General features: G+C 37.6%; 1 protein-coding gene across 4 annotated transcripts in view; it reads right to left on the bottom strand.

Moving 5' to 3' along the window:
• Nucleotides 1-22,480, bottom strand: part of LOC150084832 (2-oxoadipate dehydrogenase complex component E1) — a 608,625-nt gene that overhangs the window by 469,508 nt on the left and 116,637 nt on the right. For all 4 annotated transcript variants that reach the window (XM_090376637.1, XM_090376633.1, XM_090376636.1 and 1 more), the window contains exon 2: nt 19,952-20,072. In XM_090376637.1, the coding sequence (XP_090232763.1) occupies nt 19,952-19,956 (5 nt within the window). In that variant the 5' untranslated portion in view covers nt 19,957-20,072. The remainder of the gene's footprint in view (nt 1-19,951; nt 20,073-22,480) is intronic.

The following is a 22,480-nucleotide window of genomic DNA, read 5'->3' as shown; positions in this document are numbered from 1 at the left end:
TTAAGTGTATACCATCCCTGTAGAAGCAGTCTCTCCTGTTAACAAGTACAGACCAGGCTGAAAAAAATTCTACCCCTTGAGACTTGCACAAACTTTCCAGGCCCAATTATTTGTGTATTATTATTAGCGTAGCAAGTTCATTTTTCATTGCATCTCGGTTACTATTATTATAATCATTTTTGTGCATTATTATTATCTTTTTTTTTTTTTTTTTTTGTATTTGTCTGCTGACATTATGAACAAGAAGTGCTTCTCACGTAATCAATCTGGATTGTGATTATACTGATTTCTCAAATTTATCATAATTGATAGAACTAGGAAATAATATTTAATGAAATGTAAAAAAAAAAAAAAATACTACTTAATAGCTAATTAATAATTAATTCCAAACTTATTTCATTAATTAATATGAATAAGAGGTAAGCCATTATCACTGCAGGATGGAAGCCTCCTCAAACAATCCATATTGAGGGAAATGGACCATAATATGCCATGCACTGGTTAGCAGATCAACCATATTTAGAAGTCAGGGGCTTGAACTGCATTTCAAGCCTCTGACTTCTAACTACTCAAACAGTGTGTGCTACTGCACTCCCACTCCTGACCACTCAGCTACATTAATATGAGTAGTGTATTGATATTAATCAAAGTAATAGTTTATCAAATAATTAAATAATTTGAAACTATAGATGTAAAGACATGATTGGGTTGGGGAATTTACTCTTAGCTTATAAAATGTGCAGTTCTATATATACGATACTCTGCTCATATTAATTTTTTTTTTTTAAATTATCATGCTTGGTTTTGGCTTTTTTTTTCTGGGTTACTGATTGGCTGAAAGAATCGACATCAAGGTAATTATGCATCATTATTATATAATAATGCCAGACTGTGTGCATCTCATTTTTATGATTGGTGTTTTACAAGCACTGAAAGGGAAACCTTATCAAATGTGCTTGGCCGAATACTGGCTTTCTCCTTCAACTGATTGTGAGATGTTCAGTCCATGTTTTTCAGCCATACCTGACACAGAAACAACTGCTGAGTGATACTTTGCATGAAGTACCAGGGTTAAGTGCAGAGAATGAGCCAACACCCAAAATACAAAAAAATCTTAATGTTGAGATCAGTTACATCCAGGCTTAAAAGAAAGTTGTGGAATTTCGGCAGAATAAAAATTTATTGCTCGAACTGGTTAAGGATAGCCTTACTGCAGCACAATATGCATTTCTTTTATCCTAAATTCTGTCATCTGCACGCAACTTGAAAGGCAGAAGGTGGACAGCCATAGACAAGGCTTTTGCTTTTAATGTTTACCTTCAAAGCCCAAGTACTTATAAGTTATTGAGAAGGAAGCTCAATTTGCCAAGCAGAAAAACCCTGAAGCATTTAATGTGGAACATTGCTAATACGCCAGATTCTGCACTGTTTTGCTAAATTGTTTAAGGAAGCAAATAACAGCTATGCAAGAATTTATTGACAAATTCTGCATATAATGAATAAACAAAGTGCATTATCAAATTGTGAAAATGCTGCTGTTATTCTTGGTCTCTTAAACCATACTGATACTTTGCTTGAATTGGTTCACCAGGATGCTAGTGAAAAAGTAAGTCACACTGACAAAGTGAAAGAGTCAGAATCAACCAGGTACAGTGAAGATTAGCATTAGCATTAGTAGAAGCATTTGATGCAAGAAAGCAATCTTATGCAGCAAGAGCCAAAAAAAAAAAAAAAAAAAACCCACTTCATACCTCTGTTCGTTTAAAATACCTGTCCAGATGAGCCTTAAACTTATTTAGGCTATCAACTTCCACAACAAGGGATGGAAGTCTGTTCCAACAACCAACCACCCGCTGGCTAAAGGCATTTTTCCGGACGTCTATCCTACATCTGTCTTTCCTCGATTTGAATTTATGCCCTCTCAGGTGATTATTCTGAGCAAGAGGAAGAGTCCCATCAGCAATGAGCATGCTCAAACTATTCAAGGCTTTATACACTTCTATCAGATCACCTCGCCGGTGCCTAGTCTCCAGACACTGTAATTTGCAAAACTTAAGCCTTTCTTCGTAAGAGCAACCCTTCGTTCCGTTCACTAACCTTGTTGCCCTTCTCTGTACTCATTTCAGCAGCTCTACATCCTTCTTGAAATGAGGCCTCCAGACCTGTATACAGTGCTCAAGGTGTGGCCTGACCACTGCCTTATACAAGGGAATAATCACCTCCCTATCCCTGCTAGAAAAATTCCTGTATATCATTGATAAGACACCATGAGCTACTCTTGCAGCCCGTCTGCACTGCTCAGAGAACTTCATATCTGCCTGCACAATTACCCCCAGGTCCTTTCATTCTCTACCACTGTCAGTGTAGTACCACAGAGTTGATACATTGCTCTGGGGTTGCTGTTTCCCATATGTAGTACTTTACAATTGTCAATGTTAAACTTCATTTGCCACCTCTCAGCCCATCTGCTCAACCTTTCCAGATCCTGTTGCAGCAGCATAGTGTCAGTAGTGTCCTTGACAACCCTGCCAACCTTGAAGTGCTAGTCAAGACATCAAAGGCAGATATTGTTGTGATATCAGAGACATGGTGTCACACAGACAGAAGCAGTGCAGAACTGGAATTTGGGGAATACAATATGTACAGAAAGGATAGACAGGACAGGAAAGGAGGAGGGGTTATACGGTTAGTTAACAAACTTGGACATTAAGCTTGATATACCATCATCAATATTATTTATAAATACAGAAAACAATAATGGACCCAACACTGAACCCTGAGGGACTCCACAAATAACATTAGTCCACGATGAGCAGTGTCCATTGATTACCACTCTCTGTACTCTCCCCCTCAACCACTCCTTTATCCATAGCAGCCATTTGCTTCCAATGCCACACTGCTCCAATTTTTGCAGCAGTCTTCCACGTGCAACAGTATCAAAAGCCTTTCTAAGATCCAAGTATATAATATCAAAGTTATTCCCTGCATCCAGTTCTTTTGTGACTGCATCATAGTATCCAATCAAATTGGTCAGGCAAGACTTCCCCTTAACAAAACCATGCTGTGTCCGAACTATAACTGAAGTCTAGATGATCCTGCAGTGCTTCTTAAACCAGTGCCTCCATTAATTTTATGCCTCCATTAATTTCCCTGGAACAGAAGTTACACTAACAGGTCTGTAATTACCTGGTTTCCCTTTGATCCTCCTTTGTGGATTGGGGTCACGTTTGCACATCTCCAGTCCATGGGTACCTCCCCCGAGTCCAGGGAAGCTCTCATAATTATGGATAAGGGTTTGCCTACTTCCTTTGCCGCCTCCTTTAATATAACTGGATAGATTCCATCCATTCCAGGTGCCTTTCTTATGTTTATCTTCAACAATTTCTCATCCACTTTACTCTCAGTTATTACAAGATTATCTAGCTTACTGCCAGAGTTGAATACACCTCTGGCATTCCCACTCTCTGAATAACTCTTCATGTGTGAATGTAGATGCAAAATATTCATTTAGTTTGTTAGCTACCTGAGCAGGATCATCAACAGTTGAACTATCAATATCAAGTGGACCAATCTGATTCATCTCCTTCCTTCTAGAGATTTCATAAGTAAAGAACTCTTTGCTGTTTTCCTTTGCATCCTTTGCCAAAGATTTCTCGTAATCTGCCTTTGCATGCCTAACCTCCTTTGTTTTGCATCTACATTCACGCATGAGGAGTTATTCAGGAAGGAGAATGATGTAGGTAAAGTAAACATTGGCAGTGAGCTGGATGATTTTGTAATAACTGAGAGGAAAGTGGAGGAGAGATTGTTGAGGATAAACATAAAAAAGGCACCTGGGGTGGATGGGATCTATCCAGTTATATTAAAGGAGGCAGCAAAGGAAGTATGCAAACCCCTAGCCATAATTATGAGAGCTTCTTTGGACTCAGGGGAGGTACCCATAGACTGGAGATGTGCAAATGTAACCCCAATTCACAAAGGAGGATCAAAGGCTGACACAAGTAATTATAGACCTGTTAGTTTAACTTCTGTTCCAGGTAAATTAATGGAGGCACTGGTTAAAGAAGCACTGCAGGATCATCTAGACAAGAATTCAGTTATAGCTCAGACGCAGCATGGTTTTGTTAAGGGCAGGTCTTGCCTGACCAATTTGATTGGATACTATGATGTAGTCACAAAAGAACTGGATGCAGGGAATAACTTTGATATTATATATTTGGATCTTAGAAAGGCTTTTGATACTGTTGCACATGGAAGACTGCTGCACAAATTGGAGCAGTGTGGCATTGGAGGCAAATTGCTGCTATGGATAAGGAGATGGTTGAGTGGCAGAAGACAGAGAGTGGTAATCAATGGACACTGCTCAACGTGGACTAATGTTATCAGTGGAGTTCCTCAAGGTTCAGTGTTGGGTCCGTTGTTGTTTTCGGTGTTTATGAATGATATTGATGATGGGATATCAAGTTTAATGTCCAAGTTTGCAGATGATACAAAGGTTGGCAGGGTCGTTAAGGACAATACTGACGCTATGCTGCTGCAACAGGATCTGGAAAGGTTGAACAGATGGGCTGAGAGGTGGCAAATGAGGTTTAACATCGACAAATGTAAAGTGCTGCATATGGGAAACAGTAACCCCAGAGCAACGTATCAACTCTGCGGTACTACACTGACAGTGGTGGAGAATGAAAAGGACCTGGGGGTAATTGTGCAGGCAGATATGAAGTTCTCTGAGCAGTGCAGACGAGCTGCAAGAGTAGCTCATGGTGTCTTGTCAATGATATACAGGAATTTTTCTAGCAGGGATAAGGAGGTGATTATTCCCTTGTATAAGGCAATGGTAAGGCCACATCTTGAGTACTGTATACAGGTCTGGAGGCCTCACTTCAAGAAGGATGTAGAGCTGCTGGAACGGTTACAGAGAAGGGCAACAAGATTAGTAAATGGAACAAAGGGTTGCTCTTACGAAGAAAGGCTTAAGTTTTGCAAATTACAGAGTTTGGAGACTAGGCACCGGCGAGGTGATCTGATAGAGGTGTATAACGCTTTGAATGGTTTGAGCATGCTCAATGCCAATGGGATTCTTCATCTTTCTCAGAATAATCACCTCAGAGGGCATAAATTCAAATTGAGGAAGGACGGATGTCGGATAGATGTGCGGAAATTTGCCTTTGGCCAGCGGGTGGTTGGTTGGTGGAACCGACTTCCATCACTTGTTGTTGAAGTTGATAGCCTAAACAAATTTAAAGCTCAACTGGACAGGTATTTCGAACGAACGGAGGGGTGAAATGGGAGTGGGTTTTTTTTTTTTTTTGGCTGATGCTGAATAAGCTTGCTTTCTTGCATCATATGCCTCTGCTAATGCTAATGTAACTTGGTTACAGACCAGCTTATATCTATCATAGGCTTCTGTGTCACATGTTAATTTATATGTATCTCATGCATTTTTCTTCTCTGTCACATGTCTAATTAGTTCATCTGACATCCGTTTAGGCCTAAATCTTGAACAATATTTCTTAGTTGGTATGAAAAGCCTAGTAGCTTCCAAGATAAGTTCTTTGAATGCTTCCCATTTTGAGTTTGCTGTTGGAAACATCATCAGTTGGTCCCACTGTATAGAATTTAAATACTGTCTCAGACCATCGTAGTCTCCTTTACGAAAGCAATAACCCTTCCCTTTACCCCTGATGGTAGTTACCTCTTTGAGTAAATCCCACTTCAGCACACTGTGATCACTGCCACCTAGTGGTTTCTCTATCTGCAGATTCTTAATGCATGAAAAATCACTACTAATAATCAAATCAAGAGTATTACTCCCTCTAATTGCCTCCCGAACATGCTGATGTAGAAAACAATCATCCAATAAATCCACAAAAGCCTTGCTAGTGTGTGAGTGACCAGCCCCCAAATTCCAGTCAATATCTGGGAAATTAAAATCCCCCATTATAAGACTCTCTGATTTACTGGCCCACTGTATTTCCCTGTACAGTTTCTTATTATACTCATCAAAGTCATTAGGCTTATAGCACACTCCTACTCTCACTTTTGATCTCCCAATGCTTATGTCACACCAAACAGACTCAACATTGCATTGTTCACATCAATTGGATGCACTTCCTAAGATTTTGTGTTTGTTAACTAACCGTATAACCCCTCCACCTTTCCTGTCTTGTCTATCCTTTCTGTACATATTGTATTCCCCAAATTCCAATTCTGCACTGCTTATGTCTGTGTGACACCATGTCTCTGATATCACAACAATATCTGCCTTTGATGTCTTGACTAGCACTTCAAGTTCATCGAATTTATTAACTATACTCCTAGCATTGGTGTACATGCAAGTATACATGCACCTGTTTCTACTCTTAGTTACCCTAACACAGCCCATGTATTTACTTGTTCCACTATGACTCATAGAAGTCCTGGAAATCCCCACTGCCTAGCTTTCCAGGCTGCTGCTCAATTGCATATCAATAGAAGTTGTGCAAGAGTCACTTTTTCCTCTGCCAGCGGCTACTGTTAATCTATTTGTCCGTGTATCCCCCAAGCTAGCAGTTTTCCGACCCACCTAACTCTGCCTCGATAGCATCAGCAAATATTCTTGCACCCTTTCTATTTAAGTGTATCCCATCCCTGTAGAAGCAGTCTGTCTTGTTAACAAGCACAGAACAAGCTGAGAAAAATTTTACCCCGTGAGCCTTGCACAATCTCTCCAGGGCCGAATTGATCGACAAGGCTCTTATCATATAATCCCTCCTATCGTGTCTGAGCAGAATTTCAGACACTTTCAAATTCAACTCTAACTCACGGCCTTTTTTCAGCAGTGACTTGTACTTGTTAAGTAATTCCGCCTGTCTCCTACTCTTAATATTATTAGTGCCAACATGTACAACAATATCACCCTTTGTGCCCTTAAAAGATGATATCTGCCCTACAACGTCATCAACCTTTGCCCCTGGCAGACATACCCTGGTCCTGTTCCATCTAACCTTTATGCACAATATGTTCCCTGTTTACCTGACTATAGAGTCATCTACAACAACTAGTTCCTTTGGGACCAATGCATTCTGCCTTGGGGTTTGCCGCTGTGTTGCTTGATGTTCTTAGTTACCCTATCACAGACAATCGCATTGATGTCGGCAGCTGAGAGCTTGATGGGCCCCCTCAATTTAAATCCTTCAAGGGAAACCACCCTGTCCTTCAAGCTCTCATATAAGCCCATAACAATGCTGAGTTGTCGCCTGATTTCCTCCCGCACTCCTTACATCGTGCACACACACACACACACACAAGGGCATTACCCTTGGCAATATCGTGTCCCATTCCTGATTGCTCCACAAACATCAAACAAGCAGTGCATTTCAATAGACTGATTCAGAGGACAACTGCCCCCTCCTCAGTTCTCCCCTGAGCCACAACACTTCCATTAGTTTGAGCCTTTTGCTTTGCTGGTCTGGTCTGAGTCATGATTTCTATTCAAGTTCAATAAAATTCCAATACAAAATATAACCCTAAACTTATAACCCAATGCAGTTATAACACTATATATATATATATGTATTTCGGTATCAAATGTTATCTCCGAGTTATGTTATATGACTTTCTTATCCCCTGTCAACTTATATGTATTAATTTATGATGTTACGTTTGAAAAACTAGGTCGCTATATTTATTTAGTTAAAGTACAATTCAAGTGACAATGAAATTTGAGATTTAATAAGATTAATAAATTTTACTGATTAAATGTTGGGTGTTACAGTCGTTCTCCCCAAGCAGGCATTATACTGTGGTTGCACTGTATTTGAAAAAGAACAGTCGTACACACAGCTTTTGCAATAAATTAACAAGATTCTTTTTACTGAAATCTATAAAATATTGAAAGCATTTCACTATTTTAAAGAATAAGGTTTTAAATGAACACATAAAAAACAAATAGTGCACTCAGAGATACTGTTATATTGTACTTCAACTTAAATTAGTTAATGTATGCAATTCACTATATTTCAGACACATTAGCAAAGAGTAATAATTCATGATTAATAACAAATGAAAAAGAGCACAAAACAAACAACTTTTATGTGCAAACTGAGAAAATTTCACTTCTGTATATTTTCGATATTGTCCATTCATTCCAAAGCACAAGTTATTTAATGTTATATTTCAGTCACATTGGCAAATAGTAATAATTCATGATTTATAACATAATTCTTATGCACAAACTGAGAACACTTCATTTCTGCGAATTTGCCACACTGCTCATTCATCCTCCAATCAGTGCATGGCAAAAAACATAACACTGGAAATGTTATGTTTTTTGTTGAATTGATTGAGCCTTGTCAATCAATTAGACCCTGGAATGATTGTGCAAAGCTCATGGGGGCGAATATTTCTCAGCATGGTCTGACTTGTTAACAGGAAGGAGACTGCTTCTATGGGGACGTGATACACTTAAATAGAAGGGGTGCAAAGGGGTTTGCTGATGCTACTGAGGCAGCGTTAGGTGGGTCGGAAAACTGCTAGCTTGGGAAGATTTCACAGACTAAAAGATTAAAAGTATCCGCAGGCAGAGGTGAAGGTGATCCTTGCACTATTTCTATTAAAATGAGCAGCAGACTGGAGGGTGGGGTGGTGGGGGTTTCAGGGACTGATTGCAGTCATCATGAAACAAATAAATACATGGGCTGTGTTAGGGTAACTAAGAATAAGAATAGGTGAATGTATACTTGCATGTACACCAATGCTAGAAGTATAGTAAATAAATTTGATGAATTTGAAGTATTGGTCAAGACTATTTAACAAAACCAGGGCTACTGAGACCAAATTGTGTCTGTTCATAATTTATTTAGCATATCATTATAGATGTTAAATTACATGCTCCTGTAGAGGCCAATATGTTTTAAATAGATTAAAAGTTCTACATTTGCATAATTTCCTATGGTATGAGATAAATCATGTGGGACATTCAGCCTGGAGACTTGAATGAAAAGTATTCGACCATATGGTTGAATATAAGGTACAATCAGCCAAAAATGACGGACCGCACGTTGACTGTGAGCAATGGGGTGGGTCTCCACCCAATAATAGAAAGGAAGAGATGGGTATGATGAGTGTCTGCAACTCTGTGTCCAATTCTCAGTCTTGCCAACACCACTTCCTCTCATCTGTTTTGTCAGAAGCCTGATGTTATTTGTTATTTTAGTTTTTTAGGAGCATTAGCAACTAAGGCCATATTGCTCCGGGATATGCGGTGGTCATTCCCTGCCCTTAACGCATCCTCCGTATTTGGTGGTGACGGGCTCGAACCCCAGTCTAATCAAGAAGCGTGTGCTACGCACTGCTGCTCCTTCCCACCTGGCTACGGAGGCGCCCAGAAGCCTGAGAGCCACAGCTCTGGATCCTGTTTTATCTGGTACAGTTTATTGTTGGCATTACTTATCCAGATCTGTGACCAGTTGTCATAGCATGCTCTGTAAATGACAGACTTATAGTCAGTGTAAATAACTTGAGAACATTGTGAGAGATTGGGTTAAGGATGCTTAGCTGCAAAGTCAGCACTTTCATTTCCTGGAATGCCAGCATGGTTAGGGATTCAGCAAAAACTTATTGACTGATTTGGCACACTAGAGAAGAATATTTGGGAATTAATGTATTTCAAGGTAGAATGAGAAGAGGAGAAATTCTTCCTTATGGCATAGACAGCACAGAGAGTCGGTGTAAATAACTGCAGGTAAGATAGAAAGCTTGATAATCTTACTAAGCTGGTGGATTTCCAGGATCCTTCTATCAATATTGTTGATATTTTAGGGCAACATTTTCCCCCCACTTGCACTGACAGATGTCCAAGAAAGGACAAACATAACTGATAATGGTCAGAATAATGAGACAGTCCATTTAGATGACTCTGCTGTTCTAGATTACGTTTTTGCTCTGAAGAATAGTTTATTTGACTTTCTTAAGAATGGGACTAAGGTTACCCGTTTCATGATTGCCAAGGTATGGAATTCCATGGAACGCATGTTACTTGAACTAACCATTGAGAATGGAAAGCTAAAAACTGAAATTGCATGTAAAACATTGCCTGCTCAAATTTCAGCAGCTAGCTGTGCAGGTGTAGCTGCTTCTGGTGTAGGCAAACAGGTTAATGTGAGTGCAATCCCCTCCAGGACACAAACCAGATGCAGTATTAGTGCATGCTGATGACAAAAGTGAACTCAAAACAAGTGACGAGATAAAACAAATGGTGACAAAGGAGTTTAAATCAGAATTGAAGAGAATTAAGATAAAATCAATAAGAAAGGTTAGAGATAGAGGTATTGTAATTGAGGCTGCCTCTAATAATGATCTTGAGAAACTAAAAAAGTGTAGTAAGTTTAAGGATCACAATTTAAATGTGGATTTGTTTGTTTGTTTGTTTTGGTTTTATTGGCGCATTAGCTACTAAGGCTATAATGCGCCAAGACCATGTCATTAATAAAAATTTAAACTTTCAGTGACCTAACTAGTTAGGTCACCATGTCAAAATAAATAATAACAAAAGTATAAAAGATAAATCAATAGAAAAGAACAATAAAATTTAAATTTTATATGGCAGTAAAAATGTTTATTGATTTTAAAAAGCTAAAAACAGCAGACACATGGTCATTGTCAGATAAAATCTGACTGAGTGTATAAGGCTCAGCCAGATGACTAAAAACGGTAAAGTATAAATCACGCTCGTGTCTAAAACGTGGACATACGGTTAAAATGTGATGAATAGATAAAATGGTGTCGCATTGCTCGCACATAGGACAGTCATCTGCCTTCAGCAGAATTTTAAATGTGGATCTTTTTAAAAAACTGAATCCCACTCTTATAATATATGACGTTAATAAAGAGATCACTGATAAAGATCTTCTTGATCTTGAGGATTTATATGATAAGAACCTTGCCGATTACAGTATAACAGATGATGAATTCAAAAAATGTGTCAAGGTTAGATTTAAAATTAAGTCTAAAATTAAGAATAACTTTCACTGGGTCACTGAAACCCCTGCCAACATTAGGAAAATTCTATTAAGTACTGGTAATCGTTTATATATTGGATGGGCATCACATGGAGTTAAGGATTTTATTATAGCATCTCGATGCTTTAAATGCCTTGGTTACGGCATTCTACAAGTAATTGCCAACAACCTGAATATACTTGTGGGCACTGTGCAAATCTGAGGCACCAGATTGAGTCTTGTCCTAACAAGGCTTCTCCTGCAACTTATCCCAACTGTAAAATACACAAGAAGAAAGCAGATCGTTCCTATCGTGACAACGGCTGTCCTGAGTATATTCAAGGTGACCAAGCCTCGTACTAATTACATTTAATCGCAATATAAATCATAACATTAGCAAACCAATTAAAGTTTTGCAATTGAACTGTCAAAGGTCGATCTGTCTCTTATGCCTTAACTAGAATAATCTCTGACCAAAATATCCAAATCTTAGCCCTTCAGGAAGTGTATTCATATAAAGGAGTTGTAAGGGGATTACCATTATCATCAAAAATTGTACAATCTAATACTGAAACTACTGGAAGTGGCAGGAATGCTGTAGCCAGGGTTTGGGCAGCCCTGGTTATAGTTGATCCAGGTATAATTGTCACAAAAATAAAAGCTTGTGCTCCACACATTCTGCCTGTGCCTGTCTGGAGGGTACATTTGGGCAGGTGTATTTTGTTTCATTGTATTTTCAATGCTCTCAACAACATCAACAGATCGAGCCTTACTTAAATTACGTAGAGGATATTCTCCACAGATTGGCAGGTAGAAGATTTATTATGTGTATGGATGCAAATGCTGCATCTACATTATAGAACAGACTCTTTACAGATCAAAAAGTTATTAGAGGAATTAATTTTAACTAAGAACTTACATCTTTGGAACACTGTAGGGCACCCCCCCCTACTTTTGTTTCAGCATCTGGTCAATCCTTCATAGATATCACGGTGTCAAACTCTACATTTGGATATAACATAAGAAACTGGCAAGTTAGAACTACATGGTCAGCAAGTGACCATAACCCTATAACGTTTGAAGTTGTTATGGATTCAGGCTGTATGGCAAGAAGGAACTCATACGATTTTCCAAGATACAGGACTCAGGGTGCAAACTGGAAAACTTTTGAAAACAGGCTGTGTGTAGAAGCCATGGATGATAACATTGAGAGAATCGGGCAACTGCCGGCAATGGAAAGGTGGAAGCTGTAAATGACCTAATAAGGTTGGTCTTTGATGACTCTCTTACAAAGAAAAAGAGGAAACAGAATCATGTGCACTGGTGGTCTCAGGATCTCACAAATCTGAAAAATGAATTGAAAACTGCTTGGGGTAATTATCAGCATGCCAAGAGAAATAATAGGGCAAGAGTGAGGTGGACCGTCTCGGTGACCTTTACAAGCTGGCCAGGCGGACCTACTTTAATCAAATTTACAGAGAAAAGAAGAATGCTTGGGAACAACTGGTTAAATCAACACTAAAAGATGAACCATGGGGACTTGCTTACAAAATTGTAGCAGAGAAATTGCACCCTGGTGAGACTGTTCTTCTATCTTGGCTGATGGGCAAGAGACTCTTTCTTGGACAGAGTCAATGAATGCAATATTGGATGGCATTATTTGCCAAGACATGTGTACCAGAGAATACAGAACAAACAAATTTAAGGATGGAGCACTTGATGTATTCTGGATTAACTGATGAGGACCCATTTAATAATCTTGAAATGGGCACAGCTATTGATTCTTTGAAGGATAACAAATGTCCAGGCTTAGATTTACTTGAAGTTGCAGTATTAAAAAGAATCTGGACAATCAAACAACAACTAATTGTTAATCTTTTTAATTCCTGTTTGGCTAATGGGCTTTTCCAGCTCTCTGGAAGCAAGCCAATCTTAAAATCCTGGTTAAAAATCCTAACAAACCCCTCAATGTTCCTTCCACCTATCATCCTATTGCATTACTACCAGTGCTAGGCAAGGTTTTAGAAAAGGTTATTGTAACTAGAGTTATGAAATATTATAAGGGTAAAAATGTACAAGTAAACCCTCAATTTGGCTTTACAAAAGCATGTTCAACTGTTGATGCTATAAAGTTTGTAATGGATTCAGTCTCAAATGCAGATTCCAAGTATGTCCTCAGCCTCCTCTTTGTGGACTTCAAAGTGTGGCCTCTTTGCCACCATAAGGTGTCACTTTGTGTGACACCTTATGGTGGCAAAGCATCCTAGCGAGGTTCCAGGAGGCCAAAGTATCTGCTCCCCTTTATCATCTAGTTTCTGATTATTTCCATGGTTGTAGCCTTGTGGCTATTCTGGTGTCTGTTCGGTTACTCGGGGATGCCCTCAGGGATCAGTCCTAAGACTGGTCTGCTGGAATATGGTTCTTGATGGGTGGCTTGGGGAACAGTGCGACAAAATTTTGAAGGCGGCATATGCTGATGACTTGATCATATTGGTTTTTGGAGAGTCTCATAGGGAACTAGAAGAACATGCAAATGAAATCTTGGGAGACCTTATGGTTGGTGTAGCATGCACAAACTACAGATTTCTATTGACAAAACTAAACAAATGCTTTTGAAAGGTTATTTGAACCTGAATAGATCCCCAATGTAAAAATTAATAATCAATCCATTAAAATTGTGAGAACATATAAATATCTTGGAATAACGAAGGACGATAGATTTAGTTTTGTAGCCCATGCAAGAAATTTGCTGAACAAAATAAAAGTTTTAACTGGTAAAATCATTAAAATAACTAAAAATGTCTGGGGAATTAAACCAGCAACTTTAAAGTTATACTACGAGCGTATTTTTAGAGCAATAATTTGTTATGCTGCAGATGCATGGGGTTATCTTTTTAATAATTGTTTAGTCTTGAAGTATTTGACTCGAGCACAATGTTTCTTTCTTCTTGCAATCACAAGAAATTGCAGAACAGTTTCGACAATGGCACTCCAAATATTGAGTGGAAAACTTCCTATCAAATATGAAGTTATGTACCGCTACTTACAATATTATCGTCGGAAAGCTCTGCCTGCAAGGGTGAGAAATTATTCAATTAATTTAGACATACCAACTAAGAATAATAATTGTAGAATTAGAAGAGGGTTTGTTAATAGTTGGCAATTAACTTGTAACTCTACCAACTTCTGCATTGGTCCAATACAGAAGTTGGTAGAGTTACTTCCTAACTTATCAGAATTTACCAAGCAACAGTCAGCCTGGTTTTTCCCAGGTGTGAATGTATCTTTTCTTCTGATAGGGCATGGCAGCTTGAACTCCAAATTGTTCACTCTCCATTGTGTAAGTGTGGTGCTCCTGAGACCATGTTGCATTTAATATTTAACTGCTATCTCTATATAGACTTAAGAAATAATTTACAGCTTCTTACAGAAGTGTACAATGAAAATGACCTACCATGTTTTGTCAACAACAAAGAAAATTTCCTAGATTTTTCTAATTTTGCAGATAAATTGTTTGCATGTAGGAAGAGACTAATTGGGGTTGATCTGTAAAGAGTAATGCCAAGTAATCCAGAGTTTGTGTTCAAGGACAAGAACTAATATACTTTTTTGTCCATTAAATATGTTTTCTGTAAATAAGTCCTTAGTTTTCTTTTATTAAGTAAATATGTTGGTTCCACGATGGTAATGATGTTTTGTTTTGTAGATTATTTGTTATAAATATAAAATTGGATTTAGTAGATTTAGAAGAGAGGTTGTCTGTTGGTTGTGTTAGTGGTTCTTGAGCCGAGTGTGGTTCCTGTGAAGATGTGACTTATAAGGATATTGATAGCGGTTTTGTGTACAGAGGAAAAGTCAGCTATGCATGTTGTAAATATGATATTGAATTGTTAAACCCGAACAAGGTGCTATCTATGTTTGTACATAGATAGCACCTTGCCATTTGCCTTCTGAGTTTAATGTTGAAATCTGGTAGTGTAGGATCAGATAATAATAGTGTTATTAAGAGGCAAAGTGGTTGAGTCCTGTATAATGACTGGACAAGTGTGTCTGGTTGCTGTGGCCTAATAGTAATAATTTTGAAATAGTGTTAATTAATGTAATGAAGTGTTATTTATATTTTTGGATTTTCTGATTAAGTTCCTCAGGAGTGGTGATTGTACTCACTTAGCTAATAGTAAACATAGGTACTTTTAGTATATATAGTATATATAGGTACTTTTTTTAAATTTTTTTTTTATTTATTTATTTTTATTTCTTTCATTGATTATTTTTTTATTGATTTTTTTTTTATTTATTTATTTTTTATTATTATTATTTTATTTTATTATTTTTTTTATTAGTTTTTTTTTTTCACTCTATAAACTATTGTAAACTTTTCTCTTCTATTTCATGGGAGGTCTATCTCTTCCCCTTATCTTCTATCCAACCTCCCCAGGGGGTAGGGGGCACCTGGTCCCCTGGCTGCGAAGTCACCAGTGCCGGCACTCAACATAACAAGACACATACTTACACATCTACATACATTCACTTGCCAGCCTTTGCCTTTTCAGATGCTACAGCTGCATATAGGGGAAACCCTGGAGACCACAATTGAAACAAACACACCTTGACCTTGTACCATAAGGTTGGCAGGCATTTAATATCAGCACACACAATAATGTTAGCATTAGGTAGCAAATCTGTAACTACTTGTAGATATTCAATAGTGCGATTTATATTGTCATCTAGTCTGCAATATAATGAAATAATATAAAACTGTTCCACAGCACTGGTGACATGTGCACACACTGCCACTGGGGAGCAGAGGTGACTCACCTTTGTGACAGTAAGATCAGTGTTTTTAACTACTATTAAGAACAAACCTATAAAATCATAGAACACACCTGAGGTGTGTTCTATGATTTTATAGCCTCTTGGGTGTCCTTGAATTCTACCCATATGTGTGTAGGATTCTTGGAGTACCAGGATATCTATATCATTTTCTTCTAATTTGAGTTTAATCTGATCAACAACTGTTATTGCTCTTTGAGCATTCAATTGGACAAAGTTTAGAGCCCTAGTCACATTAATGTTTTCAATCTGGCCCATGCAATCTCGGGCCAGTTGGTCCGAGATTGTATTAGTTTATCATTTTTCTATAACAGGGGCATTTATCATTCCTGATACTGTGTCAACAGTTTGGCAGCCGTGCTGCCAGACTATTTGCAGTTTTTGTAGTCGTGGCCAGGGCCTGCACAGTGGCCACAGACAGAGGCTTTCGACTTTCTGCCTGCAGTCTCTGGCAGTGTAGTGTGGCCATATTTATGACAATTGTAGCATCTTTGTATAGGAAAATACCCCTAAATCTATGGCTGGTCCAGCCAGCATAGATTCACTGCTGTCCTTGTAGGTACTTCCAAATCTTGGGTGAAATCTCTACTATGATGTTCAGCTGGCCATTTTTCTGGCTCTTTGTGGCTCTTTTGAGTTGAAATTGTTGCACAAACTCATCTATATTCATTAAGAATTATTAATATGTATAATTAACCACTCTTATACCATGTAGAGTTATTAATATATATTTTATTTAAGCATAGCCTAAACTAATATATACAACTGGGTAACATTTCAGGTATCTTGCCGATACCCATCATCAGACCATGCTGCTGACCACCCTCAGGTCTGAGGGCGATCAGGTCTGAGGATAACAACCATGTAATGTCCTTCCCTAACTATATTCATCTATATTCATTATGTCTTTGAAATTTTTATAGTATATATCAGTCATAAGTTCCTTCTCAGGGGTAGACTCTATAATGTAAAATAACAGAATGTTTGGATTTTTCCCTTTTGATTTCGGTCCAAGTTTTAAGACTTCAGAGTTTCTTTCCACCTTTGTTAGGTCTTCTTTGTTTGCTACCTCCAGTAGAACACCATTATCTTTCACTTTTCTCATGTTATTAATTTTAATATCAATCCTTTAGGTATGGCTTTAGTTGGGTTATTACAGTTTCCTTGACTGCCTCACTAGATTTGTAGACTGATTCAGGCCTGGCTTTTAAAATAACTATATTTGTGTCCTTATTCCTGGGTGTCTCCTTTGGTTTATTAACCAGTTTGGGTTGGGTAATCTCTGTTTTGTTTGCCCTTGCTCCTTGGATGTAACATGGTGTTCAACTCCTTATAATTATTTTTTTCTTCAGTCACAGTCTCTACTTTATATCTTAGTACTCTGTTTTCTGTATTCAATTCCTCTCTGCTCCAAGCCAGTCCAGCAGTTAATCTACAGTCTTATTGCAGATGTTATTCTGCTAGTCTGTTTGTGGAGAAAGTCTTCTAAATATAGTTTTAGTTCTTTGATCTGTTTAATGGGATCTTTAATCTCATTAATAGCTTGAAATATTTTCTCTTCTGTTTTATAGCCTATATGTTCAGTATTTTCTTTTATCTCTCTGATTTCAACATTGTTCTGCCTTTTTTGGCCCTTTTCATACTAAGGGAGCTTGGGGGACATATATCTAGGTCTTCATTATTTGTATCATTATTATTAGAGGGTTTTCCTCCCTTAAAATTCTAATTTCAGATTCTGGGATATCTTCCGTATCTGAGTCATGATTATTTCCAGATTTTTACATTTTATTGTCTAAATTCTGGTCCTCTCCAGTCATGTCATCAATGTAGTATTGCTTCCTAGGTTGAGGGGAATGATTTAACGTAACTTTTGTAAGTCTAGTTCTATTAGAACCCAAGAAACACGAAAACAAGATTTTCGGGTTTTGGCAGGAAAATCGCTATGGATAAAGGAAACTATCTTTGATTCTAAATATATGTTAGATTTATCATTATATATAAGTTACCCATCCAAAATAAGCTAAGTATAACTAGTTTTAACTGTGATATAATCAAGATTATTGAGCCTTTGAGGTGGAAGCAAATCAAGGTTTGTAATGGTAGGATCGTGCTGTGCAAAAACATGCTCAAAAATGCAAAAATAAGTAAATCTATCACAAACAATACTCTTACCTGAATTAAATTACATGTCTTTCTGAAATTCTAAATATAGCAATCCAAAAAATCCACAAAGTCGTTGCTGATCAATGTCTGCCTTCTACAATCAAGCAGAACGTAACGTCGCACATCTGCACTCAACCACTATGCACATGGGGGGGGGGGGGTAAACTACCCCTCATGTGCATAGTGTGAGCAAGATCAATCCATTCAAAGCTTTAAACACCTCAATCAGGTCACCTCGCAGGTACTAGTCCCAGATGCTGAAATTTGCAGAAATGAAAGCCTATCTTAGTAAGAGCACACCCTTTGTATCCCTCACCAATCTTACTGCCCTTCTCTGTACCCATTCCATCAGCTCTACATTCTTCCTTAAATGATGCCTCCAGACCTGTATTCAATTCTTAAGATGTGGCCTGACCATTTTGTTATATAAAGGGTTAATCACCTTATCCATGCTAGCAAAATTCCTCTATATCATTGACAAAACTCCATGAGCTGTCCTAACAGCCTGTCTGCACAGCTTTAGTCTCCACTACCTGAGTGCAGTACCACACAGCTGGTACGTCACTCTGGGGTTACTGCTAACCACATGCAGTATTTGAAATTTTTCAATGTTAAACTTCAATTACTACCTCTCAGGCCATCTCCCTAACTTTTCTAAATCCTGTTGCAGTAGCATACTGTTATTTCTGTCATTAATAACCCTGTCAACCTTTGTATCTCTGCAAACTTACATTAAGCCTGATATACCTTCATCGATATCAATGATAAATACACAAAACAACAATGGGCCCCAGCACCGAACCCTGGGGGGGGGACGACTCCACTAATAATATTAGTCCATGAAGAGCAGTGTCCATTGATTACCACTCTTTGTCTTCTCCCACTCAACCATCCCATAGCAGTAACTTGCCCTTAATGCGACACTGCTCCAATTTGAAAAGCAGTCGTTTATGTTCAACAGTATCAAAAACTTTCCTGAAATCCAAGTATATAATATCAAAATTATTTTTTGCATCCAGTTCCTTTGTGACTGCATCGTAGTATCCAATCAAATTAGTCAGACAAGACTGCCCCTTAAAAAAGCCATGCCGTGACTGAAGGACACTCCTGTCTGGCTGGTCCTGCATTACTTCTTTAAGCAGTGACTCCATTATTTTTCATGGAACAGAAGTTACCCAGGGGCTCACATCTGGTGAGTATGGGCTTGGCATACCCAGGGTCCTGAGCTGGATATCATCATTCTTCTCTTTCTTGATGATTCCCTTCTCTCTCTCTCTCTCTCTCTCTCTCTCAGGGTAACTCGGGAATTTTTTTTTTTTTTTTTTGGCTGGTGCAGCATAAGCCTCAGGCTTCCTTGCACCATATGGCTGATAATAATAGGTCTGTAATTACTCATGTCACCCTTTGATCCTCTTTGCAAATTTGGGGATACATACCAGCATTTATGGGGATACCAGTACAAAGGCAAAGCCTGTTCTGCTCTCAGCATAAAGTTCTGCTCTTCACCTACCAGAAAAAAAAATTCAAAAATTTGATTGGTAAGGATTTTAAACATTGGAGAGATTTTTTGAACAATAGGTCAACATGTTCCTAATGTGTTTTTTTTGCAGTTGCTGATTTCTTTTTTTTTTTTTTTGTAATTTTTGAATTTCAAAGCTGAAAGCAGTTAAAAAGTATTTATACTGTAGTTCAGAACATACAACACTATATTAACAATGCTGGATGATAAATAAATATCAGTAAGATTAAAAGCTTTTTATATTTCATAAAAAAAAAAAAAAAAAAAATTCTCTGCATTTAATGTTGCCAGCCACTTAATGTTATCAATTTTCATAAACCTAATGTGATCACAATAAGCGGCACTCACTATATATTATAAGAAACAGAGATTGATATCACAGGAAAAACTAATTAACTTAAAGAATTACAGGAAAAAAAAAATAATAGTAACAATGTTTTTAAGAAAATAAAATTACTGCATTGGAGCTCCAAAGATGGGATTAACTGTGGCTATTTTATGCCCATGTTCTCGGTATGCAGAAATTAATCTATATAAGTTGGAATGCTGTATCCTGTTTTCAATATTTTCTGGAGCACCTGTCAGAAAACAAAACTATTTTTAAAGTTTTTAATCAAACAATTTTAAATACATTGGCACTCAAAAATTAAGTAACATGAATATATATATAAACAAACAGAACTCAATATTCATCACATATCAAACTAAATGTCTTTTAATTTAAGAACTGACAAGCTCTGATGTCAATACTGTAAATCAGTTGAATTAAAAAATTAAAACACTTCACTGCATGTATTAATAATAAATAACCTCTAAATTTAATGGCTTTATTAAATTTAAAGACCTAGAAATATTAGAATTTAAATACAGAATTTAATTTAGTACCATTGTTGCAATCTCTTTTTAGAGTTTATCTGTGGTAGAACAAAAAAAAAACTTACAAACTGCCTACAGTTCTTTGTAAGAATTTGCTACTGCTTAGGCAGCAGCAACCAACTGAAGGCAAAGTAGCTGTCATCTTCAATTACATTCTTTAGTAATTTCTTCCTAGCAGTGGTTGTTGTTCTTCTGTTTTACACTTACTGCTAAAATAACTTGTGGCTAATAACCTTTGGTTATTTAATGTCTCTATACATTTTCGGCATATTCCTTATATAAATTCAACTTTGTAAATTTATATACTACGTACTAGATATCGTAGCCTAGTATGTAATATTATCAATCAATCAGTAAAATTTATTAATCTTGTTAAACTTCATTGTCAATTAAATTGTACTTTCTTAACTAAATATATATAACTTACATTTTACGAAGGTAACATTATTAATTAATACATAACTTCATACAGATGTTATATAACAAAACTCGGAGATAATACTCGATACTGAAAAAAAAAAAATATATATATATATATATATAGTGTTATAACTGCATTGGGATATAAGTTTAGGGTTATAATTTTGTACTGAAATTGAAATTTTATTCAAATTTCAGTATAGGAAGGTTGGTCGAAATCATGACTCAGACCAGAGCAGCACAGCAAAAGGCTCAAGCTAACGGGTGTGCTGTGGCTCAGGGGAGAACTAAGGGGGACAGTTGCCCTCTGAATCACAGCCTTTTAAAATACACTGCTTGTTTAATATTTGTGGAGCAATCAGGTACGGGACATTAGATTTATTGGATGATTGTTTTCTACATCAGCATGTTCGGGAGGCAACTAGAGGGAGTAATACTCTTGATTTGATTATCAGTAGTTATTCTTCATGCATTAAGAATCTGCAGATAGAGGAAACACTAGGTGGCAGTGATCACAGTGTGCTGAAGTGGGATTTACTCAAAGGGGTAACTACCATCAGGGGTAAAGGGAAGGGTTATTGCTTTCGTAAAGGCGACTACGGAGGTCTGAGACAGTATTTAAATTCTATACGGTGGAACCAACTGATGATGTTACCAACAACAAATTCAAAATGGGAAGCATTCAAAGAATAAATCTTGAAAGCTACTAGGCTTTACATGCCGACTAAGAAATATTGTTCAAGGTTTAGGCCTAAATGGATGTCAGATGAACTAATGAGATGTGTTTGTTTTTGTTTATTTGTTATTTGGTTTTTAGGAGCATTAGCAACTAAGGCCATCTTGCTCCTAGGATATGCATTGGTCATTCCCTGACATTTCCGCATCCTCTACATTTGGTAGTTACGGGCTCAAACCCAGGTCTAATCGAGAAGCATGTGCTATGCACCACTGCTGCTCCTGCCCACCTGGCTACGGAGGTGCCAATGAGATGTGGCAGAGAAGAAAAATGAATGGGATACATGTAAATTAATGGATGACATGGAAGCTTATGATAGATATAAATTGGTTTGTAATCAAGCCACAAAGGAGATTAGGCAGGCAGACGCAGATTATGAGAAATCTTTAGTAAAGGATGCAAAGAAAAACAGCAAAGAGTTCTTTACCTATGTAAACTCCAGAAGGAAAGGGATGAATCAGATTGGTCCACTGGATATTAATGGTTCAACTGTTGATAATCTTGCTCAGGTGGCTAATAAACTAAATGAGTATTTTGCATCTACATTCACACAGGAGTTATTCAAGGAGAGGAATGCCAGAGGTGAATTAAACTATGGCAGTCAGCTAGATGATTTTGTAATAACTGAGAGGAAAGTGGAGGAGAAATTGTTAAAGATAAACATAAAAAAAGGAACCCGGGGTGGATGGGATCTATCCAGTTATATTAAAGGAGGCAGCAAAGGAAGTAAGCAAACCCTTATGAGAGCTTCTTTGGACTCAGGGGAGGTACCCATGACATGGAGATGTGCAAATGTGGCCCTAATTCACAAAGGAGGTTATTGTTATTTGTTATTTGGTTTTTAGGAGCATTAGCAACTAAGGCCATATTGCTCCGTGAATATGCGGTGTTCATTCCCTGACCTTTCCATATTTGGTGGTGATGGGCTCGAACACCGGTTTAATCAAGAAGCGT

Source organism: Mastigoproctus giganteus, chromosome 6 (genome assembly GCF_048544385.1).
Source record: "Mastigoproctus giganteus isolate SK-2022 chromosome 6, ASM4854438v1, whole genome shotgun sequence".
In the NCBI taxonomy this organism is placed as follows: domain Eukaryota; kingdom Metazoa; phylum Arthropoda; class Arachnida; order Uropygi; family Thelyphonidae; genus Mastigoproctus; species Mastigoproctus giganteus.
Note: the sequence above shows the minus strand (reverse complement) of the source record. Positions and strands in the feature narration are given on the sequence as shown.